The sequence below is a fragment of the Bubalus kerabau genome, chromosome 14 (assembly GCF_029407905.1).
Source record: "Bubalus kerabau isolate K-KA32 ecotype Philippines breed swamp buffalo chromosome 14, PCC_UOA_SB_1v2, whole genome shotgun sequence".
Taxonomy (NCBI): Eukaryota; Metazoa; Chordata; class Mammalia; order Artiodactyla; family Bovidae; genus Bubalus; species Bubalus kerabau.
This window is the reverse complement of record NC_073637.1, coordinates 56,737,351-56,750,949: the sequence shown is the minus strand read 5'-3', so window position 1 is coordinate 56,750,949 and position 13,599 is coordinate 56,737,351. Positions and strand designations below refer to the sequence as shown.

At 43.2% G+C, this 13,599-nt stretch overlaps 1 protein-coding gene across 1 annotated transcript; it reads right to left on the bottom strand.

Moving 5' to 3' along the window:
- Nucleotides 1–6,177: 6,177 nt before the first annotated feature.
- Nucleotides 6,178–12,063, bottom strand: KCNV1 (potassium voltage-gated channel modifier subfamily V member 1). The gene is made up of 3 exons (XM_055546877.1): nucleotides 11,597–12,063; nucleotides 10,187–10,716; nucleotides 6,178–6,689 (listed from the first exon to the last, which is right to left on the bottom strand). The coding sequence occupies exons 1-3, from the start codon at nucleotides 12,061–12,063 to the stop codon at nucleotides 6,178–6,180; spliced, it is 1,509 nt and encodes a 502-aa protein (XP_055402852.1).
- Nucleotides 12,064–13,599: the final 1,536 nt, after the last annotated feature.

The window sequence follows — 13,599 nt, the reverse complement described above, 5'->3', positions numbered from 1 at the left end:
CCAGTTCGGAATGAGATTTAAATTGTTTTGAAGTTTTCCCCTGCAATATCACTTTATTTCTTTGTTTAAGAATAAAAGTAAAAAACATGACAATGACAATTCTGTGCAGCGTAACTAATTATGGTGCACTCAGGACACAATAATAAAGTGTTTCTCAGATTGTACAAGTTTTCTTTGAGGTAGAGAAAAGCACAAGCAGATTAAAATTCTCCTTATAACTTTTTTAGGCTGTGATGGTTTCATGGGGGAAAGCGTGTGCTGCGGTGGGGTGCCCCCGCGGATAGTGGAGGAGGGAGGGGATGACTACCAGCTGCTATTCTGAGACCAATGACAGCAATGAATGCTCTACTTCATCCACTAATTCCTTTTTTTGTTGTTTTTATTCACAAAGAGAGGCCTGTAGGATCCCTGGAGGGGCCCCTTCTGGCGTGTATGAGGAAGCAGACCTGTGCAGTTCCGGGGCTTGACCGTGGTGGCTGTGATATGCATCACTCACGTCTCCTCCTGAGGGCAGCGTGGTTGGCTGATAGCTTGAGCTATTGCCCATTGAGTCCATTTTAAAAAGAAGCGGGGCTCCTTAATGGGCTACTTTTGCTCAGGACTCTCCATCCACTCTGTGGAAATTTTCTTAGAAGTTGACTGTAGTCAGAGACCCTTTTGACCTAATCCTCATCTCTCCATCTTCTCCTCAGGCATCAGACCTGCATCATGGTCTGAAGGTTCTTTCCATTTTCTCCAGATTCCTCCTCTTCATCTTTCACAAGCTATTTTCTTCTACAATAAATGTCTTGCACATAATTACAAATAATCAGCTGCTGTGGCATCTGCTTCTCAGAGTACTTGATCTGACATACATTTTGGGGGGTGATATCAATAATTTGGTATCAGATGTGCTCATCATGAAGTATTATTGGATGCTCAGGTGTAGCCATTGAATAGGCAGTTAAGCACACAAATCTGAAGATGAAAGAAGTGAGAAGAGAGGTCTATTCTGGAGACAGGAATTTGGGAGTTGACCAAGTATCAATGGTACATAAGCAATAAAATGGGATGAGTTGGCCAAGATAATGATGGAAATAGAGAGAAGGACAGGCCTGAGGATTAAGCCCAGACTGACCCTCTCAACCCGGAGAAGGCAATGGCACCCAACTCCAGTACTCTTGCCTGGAAAATCCCATGGATGGAAGAGCCTGGTAGGCTGCAGTCCATGGGGTCGCTAAGAGTCAGACACGACTGAGTGACTTAACTTTCCCTTTTCACTTTCATGCATTGGAGAAGGAAATGGCAACCCACTTCAGTGTTCTTGCCTGGAGAATCCCAGGGACGGGGGAGCCTGGTGGGCTGCTGTCTATGGGGTCGCACAGAGTTGGACACGACTGAAGCGACTTAGCAGCAGCAGCAGACCCTCTCAACCAGAAAAGGTGAATGAGCAATGAGGTAGGAGGGAAATCAGGAGAGAGTGATAGGCTGGCAGTCAAGAGCAGAAAGTTTTTCAATTATGGTAGTCTTTAATTAACCTTGTAAATGTTGTTGATGGACCAAGTGATACGAAGTCTGAGCATCGATGACTGGATTTAGCAACTATGGGGATAATTGCTGACCTTAAGAAGAAAGACGTAGAGGAGATGTATGGTGGGAGATGGATTTGAGTGGATTATCAAGAAAGAATTGCGGGGGGAAGAGTGATATTGCATAGAAATAAAGAAAATAGTATAGAGAAGGCTCTCGAGAAGTTTTGCCATAAAGGACAGCAGGGTGTTGGGTGTTTTTGTTCATTTGTTTGCTTTTGTTTAGTTTCTAAGAGGGAAAAAAATGAAACTATGTTTTCTATCTTGATAGGAACGATCCAGGAAGGAGGGAGGAAAGAGATGGGATAGCAGGGAGAGGGGAAAGGCATTCTGAAGCCATGTCCCAGAGTTTCAGAGAAGGGTGGACAGTTCAACTCTTATAATAGAAGGAAAGGCAGATTGAATAGGCACAGATGGAGGTAGGTGGATAAATGTGGGTGCTGGCCCTTGTGGAAAAATCTCTTCTAACTGATTCTATTTTCTGAGTGAAAGTGGAATCAAAGGGAGGTGTTAGAGGTTTATATTTATCTAGAGAGAGTGAATAGCTTCAGGAATTGCAGCATGATTGCCTTGCGGTGTTAAGAACCCATTTGGGGTTTAGGCATGAATGTAAAATGAGAGCAGTCAGCACACGTTGGCTTTTTCTGTCTTCATGATCAGCTCTGCAGGGACAGCAGAAATAGGCAATGGGTTGGAATTAATTAGGGTTTGGATTTTACCAGTTGAATACTGGGAATGAAGAGAGGGGCAATGGAGTCGAGGTGGTCAGCAAGGAAGTGATTTTAATACAAGGCAAGAGAGGATACGAAGATGGTGAGCATCCAAGTTGCCCCAGCATCCCTAAAGACATAAGCAAATGCCAATGGAGTTTGTGAGTAAAATTCTCCTTAAGTGACATTTTTATTAATATATCAGCATGGCTCAGAGACAGGTTCGGAAGTGGGGGTGCTTTTGCAAAGGAAAATCACCAAAGGAAGCACTAGAACACGTTATTTGCCAACAGATAGCATCCTGGACAGAACTGAAGGACTGATAAGGCAGAGATATTAATGGCTCATATTTCAAAAGAGCAGACTTTTCATGTTAACAGAATGTATCAGTAGAAATATTTGTCAAAGCAGTAAGCTTACTCAGTGATGATGTTTTGCTCAGATAACTTGGGCCAACATGTATATTTTCTGCAAGAACTAGTCAAAAGATATTAATGAGAGCAAGAATTGTACATTGAAACACAGCACTGAGATTTCTACCTCAGTTAAATTCTTTGTGCATTTAATACATTATGCTTTATACTAATTTGCATTAAAATGGTAAATGCAACTATTCCTTGTATTAATATATATAGAAAAAAATCCCAGTAAAACATGAACTTGAGGCCACTTCTATTATACATACCTCAGTAATTTCTTAAAATTGCTCCTTTAGGTACTCAAACATTACCTCTATGCACTCAAATGTTTTTAACTGCTGCTGCTGCTTCTGCTAAGTCGCTTCAGTGGTGTCTGACTCTGTGCGACCCATAGACGGCAGCCCACCAGGCTCCTCAATCCCTGGGATTCTCCAGGCAAGAACACTGGAGTGGGTTGCCATTTCCTTCTCCAATGCATGAAAGTGAAAAGTTAAAGTGAAATTGCTCAGTTGTGTCTGACTCTTCACAACCCCATGGATTGTAGCCTACCAGGTTCCTCCGTCCATGGGATTCTCCAGGCAAGAATACTGGAGTGGGTTGCCATTTCCTTCTCCTGTTTTAAACTAGTGTTCTTTAAATAGCCTATAGCCAAATTATATATATGTCCAAACAAATTAAATATTGTTCTATAGCAATTATTCTTAGACTTTTGACAAATATCAAATTTTTAAAATATTGGAATATAAAATTAAAGTTCTTGCCTTGATTTGTTACTTAAATTTGGTTTGCTTATATGTACAGTTTATTGAATAGATACACCAATATTTTATATAACAGCAAAACTGACAAAGCCGTAATATTTTAAAATTTCTTTTGAAATGTCCACATCTCAACAAAATTTATACAGCTCATATACCATATTTCTGGAGAACATATTAGAATTTTCTGCAGTAGGAAAAGTAGACATGTAATACACTTTTTTATTTTCTAGCTATTAATTATTCTAAAGATAATATTTTTCTTGTCTAATTGTGGCTACACGGTGTAACAGCTGTTCCTTAGATGCGCCATTCCGCCTTTGAGAATAAGCTGATATTTTTCTTAAGGCATGTTGAATCTCTCTAGCCGTAAGAAATTGGCTTATTTGCTCCTGAAGGGTATCCCTGTGCACAGTGTATATGGGAATAATGAAATCTGTCATATACCTTCAAGGAGTATCATTTTCGGGGGCCAGCAGGTTGGAACTCATTCCTGGTTCTGGCACTCTCCATGGGCTGTGTGAATTTGGGCAGGTCCCTTCCTCTTTTTGTGCTTCAGCTTTGTCATCTGTGTTCCCCTCGCAGTCTTGAATAGAATATTAAATAATGCAAGAGAATAGGACTTGATCTGGTTTAACAAAGAATCTCAAGCCCCAGCACACAAATGGATCCTGAATCAATATTTGTTGGATGGATAAATATATAAATTATATAATTAGAAGAGTTTATCAATAGTAATTATGTAATAAGAATACCTTGAAGATACAGTGACAAAGTACATGATGAGTACAGAGTGCAGCCTGGATCTCTTCTTGGGGAGAGTTCTAGATAAGCCAGAATGAGTTTGCCTTCTGTGTCTATTTCCCCTTCAGATTGTGGATGGCGTTTATATTAGGACAAGTGGCCCTGTGGTATGCTCTAACACCTGGGAATTGTGTAAGAGGGAAAATATTTATTTTATTACTACTCATATCTCTTAAATATTTCATAATATTTGGGAGAAGTGGAAACAAGCCAAATGTATTAAAGTATTTTAGCATACAATTTAAAACTCATGCCATCAATGAAAAGGTTTTTAGAGCTTAACCATGCATATAAGAAAACTAGAGGTAGTGTATATGATATTTCACTGATTTTAAGATGTGCATTTTAAAATTTTTACATATCCAAACTCTGGATGCATTTTGCAATCAGTGGTATCTTACAATTGATTGGACTTTCTTTGGTTCTTTTTCCTGTCTTTTCTCTCTTCCTCTCTCTCTTCTTTGTAGTTTATAATAAGGTATCCTTAAATAGATTTAATGACATATTATACAGACATATATTAAATTTGTCTTTCTCAGTGTTTATTTCTTACCATAACTCAACCCTAGAAAGGACCTGTTAGGCATTTTTCTAATTTCCCAGCCCATGGAATATTAATACCAAAGATATACGCTATAATCTCTTTGTGTATTGCATGGATATATGTGTTTTATGAATAAAAACAGTAGGATTTTTTGTCCCCCTCCAAGAAACAATTTTTGTTCCCTTGGGGACGCTATTATATTCACTGAGATTGCAGGTATGAAAATAATACTCTGTATTATTCTTAGTTTTTGAAATCTCATTTACAAGAACATTGGAAATCATAAACTAATTCCCAGGTTTAGAACTCTTGGCTTTAATTATAGAACAAACTGACTAGGAATTTTATTTTATCCTGAAATACTGTCAAAATGCATGTAAAGTTGGAACATTTGCTATTTACCCCAACGGTCAGAAAGCTATCCACAATACTTTTTGTTAACAATTAAAAGATTGTCAAATTCATCCAATTGTATCATTCAACATAACATTTTCATATTATGAAATAAGATGATTTAATAATTTCAGTGTATATACATTTAAGATCCTCACCACTTCAACTTTACTTACAAAGTCACCATTTTAAAGACATAACTTGAACACCGAGTCAATAACGAGATATTTAAAGACAATCTAGTTTCCATGGAGTATAAAGAGATATTGCCTTTATGTTCCACATATGCACTCCATGGGAAGGATGAGGAAGTGCAATTCTCAAAGCCTTTAGTTAGCACTCTTCTGCCACAGCCTAGGTAGTTTTTGGATTCTACCTTCAAAACTAATGATGGAACACAGAACTCAGTCCATTTGGGACCAATGTCTGCACCAGAGAAAAGATAGGCACTCAGTCTATGATCATCAAATCAGGATTTTCTCTCAAAAAGCTAATTGTTATATTCAGCAGCTTTAACTGTTTAAGAAAGGAGTGATTTACTTACTTGGAGAGTATCTCTTTATAACAAAATTGTTCACCATAATCTTCAATGTTCACTTATCTTTGCTCTGGGCTATGCTGTTTAATGTCCATCCTTTAAAATTAGAGGTGCAAAAGACTAAAAATTAGTGATAGGAAAACGTTTAACGTTATTGTATGCATTACACTATTATTTTATATTTGACAATTCCAACACGTGTCTATTGGCCTTGTTGCCTTGGGTGGTGTTAAACGGCTATTTTTGAGACTCAAGTGTGTCAGAACAATGTGCTGTTGTTTTGGGGGGATGTGGACTATTCTAGGAGACCAGACAACGTGTCAACTAAAATGAACACAGGCAGGACTCAAAAGAGACTCAGCAGCAGTGTACAGACATCCATATCAAGGCTTTATCAATCAAGTTAGTTTTACACAAGTTTTGTAAGTAAACTGAAAGTGAATTCAAAACCAGAAATCATCTCCTCCACTGCTCCTAGTACTTGCTCTTTCTCTGCCTTTCAGTCGAAGCATCTCCATGATACTCCGGGCATAGACATCTCTCAAGTTCACACTGATATATGAGTCAGTGGCTATATTCTTGGTAAGTTTCTTCAGAGCCTCACGCTGTCTAACAGCTGCTTCCTTGAGCTTCAGGGTGAAGTAGCAAGCGGAGAAGCGGTCGTTAATAATAGCAATGGGCAAGGCCAAGACAAGGATTCCCGATAAGATGCACATGAAGGCCACAATCTTGCCTGTGGTGGTGTCTGGTCTGATGTCTCCATATCCCACGGTAGTCATGGACGTTGTGGCCCACCACCAGGCACAAGGGACACTTGTGAAGGTTGTGTCGGGAATGCTCTGCTCAGCAAAATATTCCACAGTTGAAAATATAGAGATTCCCACAGATAGAAACAGGAGCAGCAGGCCAACTTCTTCGTAACACTGGGTGATTGTCATTCCAAGGGAGCGTAAGCCTGAAATAGAACAGTTGGTGTCAGTCACGGCCGCCCCTTCTCCCTTCCTCTGCCCATATCCTCTCCCTCTTCTTCCCTGCTATCCATCCCAAAACATGCGTTTGACATTTCCTATGGCTCCAGCATTGGGCAAAGTTCTGGGGGTACAGAGGTGATAAGTTACAATCTTCAGGAAGTTCTTAGTCTAGTTGATGGGGACTCACTGAGAAGGCTAAAAATAAATATAATTAGATTCATTCACTCACTTGTCTATTAACACGTGCGTGTGTGCATGCTAAGTTGCTTCAGTCATGTCCGACTCTGTGCGACCCTGTGAACTATAGCCCGCCAGGCTCCTCTGTCCATGGGATTCTCCAGGCAAGAATACTGGAGGCGGGTATTCTTGCCATGCCCTCTTCCAGGGTAATCTTCCCAACCCAGGGATCGAACCTGTGTTTCTTAGGTCTCCTGCAGTGGCAGGCGGGTTCTTTATCACTAGTACCACCTGGGAAGCTCCTAGCTATTAAACACCTACTATTTATACAAAAAAGATGAGAGATGAGATGAAGGGCAGGCAGGGGACATTTGATAGCACTTTGTCCTTTAGACAATGAGAGCCTCTGCAGCATTGTACGAGGAGGGCTCTTTTGGTCAGGTCTGCATTTCGAGTCATCACCTTGCACACTATTCGAAGGCAGTTTTATGTTGTCTCCTTATATTTTATGTGTCTGTTTTTCTCACTTTCCTGATAAATTTAACACAATTAGGGGCATCATAATCTGAAAGAGCCAGAAGAAGTAAAAGATGAGAATGAAGTGAAGCAGTAAAAACAAGTTAGGATTCAGGAACAAAATTCACAAAAAAACATCAAATCTACATGTGAGGACATTCTTAAAGGGGTAGCAGGAGGGGTTCCAGTACTCCTCCATTTCAATGACACCCATTGAAATTTTTGTCCTAAATACCAAATTTATAGCAAGAGGAGCCCATTATAGGATCGCTATTTGAATAAGGTATCTTCCCTAACACTAGAGATACTGATTAAAGTTTATCCATATTTTGAAGTCATATTAACATGATGTCACAGTGATATTGTCTCAAAAGTCCAAAGTAATACCTCTTGGAATTATGTTTAAATTTTTATTCACTAGAGACTATTTTAAATACATTAAAATACTATTTTTGCTCTCATTATTCTGAATTTTGTTCTTAGAATTTTGAGATGTTCTTTATTAGCCAGCTATTTTAAAAGACCAGTGAAAATAATTTGAGATTTAACTTTAAAAGGCATTTTAAATAATATCTTTAGAATATCTTTTAGAAAACTGGCCTTGATGTGTCTGTATTGAATTGGATTTCTGAAATTGAGAACATATGAAGAAATGCATAGTGTTTGGAAAGACTGTTGTCATTCCAATGTTCTAAACAGTTCATTTTGAAAAGAAATAAAGTGGCCTGAATTTCTGCAGGTTATATCAATTAACTCAGATAATCCTAAAAAATAACATGAGATAGATGTTATATTTATTATGCCATTTTACGGGTGAGCAGACCAAGGCACAGAAAAGTAGCATATTTAGTACAAAGTAACATGCCAAAGACTTAAAACTAGGCTGACTGGCCCACCACTGTCTTCTTAAACCATTATTTCATAATACTTCTCAATTTTATTTATAGTTAATACCTAGAGAAATATGTGCTCTATGTTTATATTTTGCTAAATGTAATGCTCAAGATAACACTGTCAAATATTCATTGCAACTATTCATATCTTTTCAATAAATTAAGACTTTATTAATACTTCTACTTGCCTTAGAACTTGAGAAAACCTTTGAAGAGGTGACATTGTGGAAATTACTATTATTTTCTTTTTCCTTTCTTTTGGGGAAAAACGTAGTCTTTACTGGGTGTTTTTAAATTGAATCCTGTGAAGAGTTTATAAATACTAGAAGAAAGCATCCCATTATGGGTGTCAGAAAACAAAGAGTGGTACTTCTAAAAGTTGTTGGAAACCCCATTATCAAATCCCTGGTGTGTGAGGCTAGCTAGGAAAATACACTACCAAATTTATGTTAGGAGCAGTCCTAGTTTTCTCAGAGATGTGAGGGGAAAACATATCTGAGGTTCATTTCTTCCTAGATATATAAGGAGAGATCTCTACCATCAACTCCTTTTAGGTGACCAGTCAGGCATATATCCATGGAAATCAGTGGGAATAGGAGTCTCTAGTCAGTTATTTGTATTTATATGTTTCATATTAATATTGTATCCTACTCCAGTGTTTCTTAAAGTGTTTCTCAAGACCACCTACATCAAAGTTAGCTTGTTAAAATGCATGCTTCTGGATCCAACCCCCAAAACTAAAATCTGAGTCTCTGGAGTTGGGGCTCAGAATTTGCATTTTAACAAGCTTTTCAAGGGATTCTTGTTTTTATTAAAGTCTAACATAAGGGAACACATATGTGCTCCAGAACATCTAACAGACGGCAGGGCCAGTCACTGAGAATCCCTGCCCTTAGGGATGGAAGCATCATCTTTAATGGATTTGTATGGTTTCCTCTGATTTGCCTATAATTTCTCATGTACAATTGTGTGTGTGTGTGTTGTGTAGACATTTTTCTAGAGAGAGTGTTCTTTAGATTTTCAAGGCTTTATGGATACATACAAAAAGCTAAGGCATTCTTGTTACTGTCTCTCTTAATGCCTCCCCAGTTCAGGACAAAAAAATTCTCAGATACTAGACAGGGCATTTAATTAGTGTCTTTAGCTTTCTTGTAAGTGCTTCCCGGATGGCTCATAGTGAAGACTCTGCCTGAGATGCAGGAGATGTGGGTTCCATCCCTTGGTTGGGAAGATCCCCTGGAGGAGGAAACGGCAACCCACTCCAGCATTCTTGCCTGGGAAATCCCATTGACAGAGGAGCTTTGTGGGTTACAGTCCAAAGGGTTGCAAAGACCCTTTTACTTCTAAAGCAAACATTTCCATTGTTTTCTCCCAAATTATGAGAAGGCCCCCAGTGCCCAGTCATCTCTTTTTGCATAGCCAGAGAAGGTCCTGGAGGACTGACTTTCTCTTCTGCCAACAAACTTATGTGAAAATTTCCTTCGACACAGAAGAGAAACTGGCTTATGTTCCTATATATCATATATAATTTGTGCATATCTTATTATGTGATGTTTATGCATATTTTATGTAGCACCTTCCAGAAGCACTGTGTCTTTAATTTCTGTACATCTTCTGGGCACCTGGGTTAAAATAAAATGAACATATGGTTAAATAGTTTCTCACATGTCTTAAGGAGAGAAAGTGTATGAGAGGCAAGTTGTCCTCTCTACCTGTGATAACAACCTCAAGGTTTTGCATTTCAGTACCTTTCTGGAGATCATAATTGGGTGAAATATAGCAGGTGGTATTCTGAGTGTTAACTGAGAGTCAAGAGTCGCTTCCCTTGGACTCTGGTCAAAGCCCTAATGCTTAAGAACAACGGCGAATGAAAAGGCATCACGAAACCTGAATACCTGTGGAATGCCTGCCCAGTTTGAGCATGCGCAGAGCCCTGAGCAGCCTCAAAACCTGAACGATGCGCCCCACGTTTTCCAGCTCCTGTGTAGTCTGGCTCCCACTCAGGCTTTCTACCAGGAGAGTGATGTAGAAGGGCAAGATGGCAAGGAGGTCTATGATGTTCGGCACCTTCCTCAGGAAGCGGCACCTGTCCCTCACGCACAGGAAACGCAGGACAAACTCCCCCGTGAACCAACTGATGCACACATACTCCAGGATTTCCAGCAGCTGTGGGTCCAGCCAGCTTAACTCGGCTGACATCAGGGCCATGTTGACGATGGACACCGCCACAAAGATGATGGAGATGACCCCAAAGATTCGGGCTGCTGTGCACGACCCAGGCTTCTCCAGGATGTTCCAGAGCTTCTGGCGGATGGTGGGGCAACGTCCCTGGGAGAAGTCCTGTTCACTCTCATGCTGACTCTCCTGGTCTTCTGTGTCCTTCTTAAAGTCTAACGTTTCACTCAGCTCCTTTCTTCTGAAGTATCTTTTAGGGAAGACAACCTGGTTATTAGTCTAACTTTTTAAAAATAGTGAAGTGAAGTGGGAATTAAACTCGGCAGTGAAGTGGGAATTAAACTCAGTGAAGTCATGCTTCTTAATTCAGTAACATGCAGAACAAGTTCATGCTATATTTTACCCAGGCGGTCTTTTCACAGGACTCAAATGTGAAAGATTATTGCTTTTAAAACGGTGCTTTTGTGGTAGAAGTTTATACAGAATAAATCATACGTAGCAAAGCTACTTTAGATTAATGCATTTTACGACCTACTTTTTTCTTGTAACAAGAACAGAAGTTTGCAATAGGGAATTTTTTTTTAATGTGGGTAATGGAAAGATACTCATAATAAAATGGTAATAATAGCAAAGTAATTGCAAAATAATAGATCACCAAAATCCCACACTTATTCACAAAGAAGCAACTTTCTGTCTTCTGGATTTAAAGCAGTTCTTTATCCAAGTTTTAAAACTGAAGCCTCCTAAGTGTAATAAAGCACCACTCTCTATACTGTAACCTACATCCCTTTAGGTGTATTTTTGGGAGCATAATTTTTGACTCATCTTTACAACCACCAGATCTTTATTGCAGGCCTGACCGCTCTTGATTACAAATGAATTAGCATACCTTCACTAGAAAAAGCAGAAGGTTCAAAAAGTTCCATCAAAACTTGGCTTTGATGCTTTCCGGCCCCCACTGCCACCCTGCCTTCTTCTGGCTCCTAAACGGCCACAGGTAGTATTCTTAGGCCTGGCTCTAGCGAGGCTTGGGTGAAGTCTCAAATCTTGCCCCTGGCCGCCCCATCCCCACGGCGCCCGCTGCCCCGCCCCGCCCCGCTGCGCCCCCGCCCCCGGCGCCTCGCGGGTACCTGTCCCGGCAGCAGGAGTCAATGCTGAGCTCGTCGATGCCCCAATACTGGATCTCCTGGAGGAAGGAGAGCGCGCACAGCTGCTCCATGACGTGCAGGCGACCGGTGCGATAGTAGTGCAGGACGTAGCGGAAGGCTTGCGAGCTCCGGTCGAAGAAGTACTCGTTGTCCACGGGATTGGCGTCGTCACAGAGCTCCAGGGGGCTGGGCACGGCGGCCAGGGCCCCGCGGCGCCGGCACGAGGCCACCACCACGGCCAGCTTGCCCAGGCGCGTGTGCGGGAAGCAGGACAGCGCCTGCTGCGAGAGCACAAAGCGGCTGCCGCCCACGTTGACGGTGAAGCTGTCCCCGAGCGCCAGGGGCTCCCCTTCACCCTCGCTGCAGAAGACGCTGGAGTCCAGCGAGGTCAGGGAGGCGCTGTCCAGCGAGGAGTCCGGCGGCGCCCGGCCCCGGGGAGGCAGCTCCATCCTCGCCGCCGCTGCCGGAGAGCTCCTCGAAGTTGAGGGGGAGGGGGTTGGCACGGCCGGGATTTCCCGGGCTCCCGAGGGGGGTTCCTCCCACCCGTGAACCTTTCCTCTCTCCACCCCCTGTGCTGGTTCTCCCTCTCGCCGCTAGGGAGCCGCGAGTGCGCGGGAGCCGCGCATCCGTGCCTGGGATGGAGACGAGGGGTGGCGCCCTAGGGAATAGCTCACGTACGGACCAAGCCGAGGACAGCCTCCGGGCACACAATTGGTCGCTGTGGTCCTTCTCGGACTCACTACCCGATCTCCAACTTTGTAACTGAGACCTCCAGCCTGGAGGTGTTTGGGTGGAAGGCCTCGCGGCCGCTAGAGCGAGTGGGAAGGGACAGAGGAGGGAGGTCTACCGTGGAGGAGGGCTCGTCGAATCTTGAAGGAATGTAAGCAAGGGGGTGGGTGAGACTCACGCCCGCCTACAGGGGACCAAAACGAAAAGTTCAGCAGCAAAGGGAGGGGTAACCGGGTCTGAGTCTTTCGCAACTTCGGGATGTATATTCCTCCCTCTTCTTTTGCGGCGCGGCCTCATAGGCCTCCCGGGGAGAGGTCGCTGGAGATGCGCGCACGTGGGGGAGGGTGACCTGCGCGCGCGAGGCGTATCATTTGCTGGCATTCACTCTCAATCATTCTGGCACCCTCCTCTCCTAATTTTTGACCTCCCTGGTAGGGAAATGAGCGCAGTTAACGCTGACTTTTGATTAAGTCTCTGCGAGTCACTGCGAACCAGGGGTCGCCGTGGCCAGCTCGCATCACATGTTGAGACACTTTGCGCCCTTCGGTTCAGCCGAGTCTGTCCCTACAAGTTTCCTGGAGAGGAGGTGTTCTGGGCGCGTTTCTCGGCACACAGCGAAGCTGTCATTTTAGGAGAAGGGAAGGCAAAAAGACAAGGACTAGAACAGGCGTGGGCTGGGGCAGGAGTTTAAATAGGAACGACAACTCGGCAAAGGGAGAAGCCGAGCGCCGCGCCCAGGTGAGGCTAGGAGTGCATCCTCGGCGGCCCCCGGGAGTCGCGCCCTGGCCAACCTGTTGGACACGGGGCTGGAGTGGGGAGGCGGGCAGGGTGACTCACCTGCTGCTCCAGGCACATCTGGGTTGCGCTAAGTGCTCGCTGCTGGTTACGGAGCCTAGGTTTGATCCTCTGGACCTACACGAGTCTGACTTGACAGGTCCGGGAGCAGAGCTGTGCTCGCCACCGAGTTCTTCTGGTCTCCACTCGTCGCCACGCGACTCGCGGCTCCGGCCCCGCGGCTGCCGCGGAGGGTGGCCGCCCCCGCTCGCGTTCCCTCCCAGCCCCCGGCGGTTCCCGGCGCCAGCTGTGGGGAGTGCGGGGAGCGGAGGGAGCTGAGACCGGAGGAGGAAGTGAGGCGCTCGGTGACTCTGAATATTGCATTCATCCTGAAGGCACTTCAAGGATTCCTATATTAGATTCCCGGTTCCCTGAATCTGTGCGCTCAGGAATGCTAAAGAACAAAATTTTCAGCTGTGTAA

What these genes read in the sequence shown, in the direction of transcription:
- KCNV1 (XM_055546877.1), bottom strand. Translation starts at nt 12,063, where the DNA reads ATGGAGCTGCCTCCCCGGGGCCGGGCGCCGCCGGACTCCTCGCTGGAC. An exon ending in GACTCCTGCTGCCGGGACAG is followed by an intron (nt 10,717 to 11,596) that starts GTACCCGCGAGG and finishes CTTCCCTAAAAG; the next exon opens with ATACTTCAGAAGAAAGGAGC. An exon ending in ACTGGGCAGGCATTCCACAG is followed by an intron (nt 6,690 to 10,186) that starts GTATTCAGGTTT and finishes GTTCTATTTCAG; the next exon opens with GCTTACGCTCCCTTGGAATG.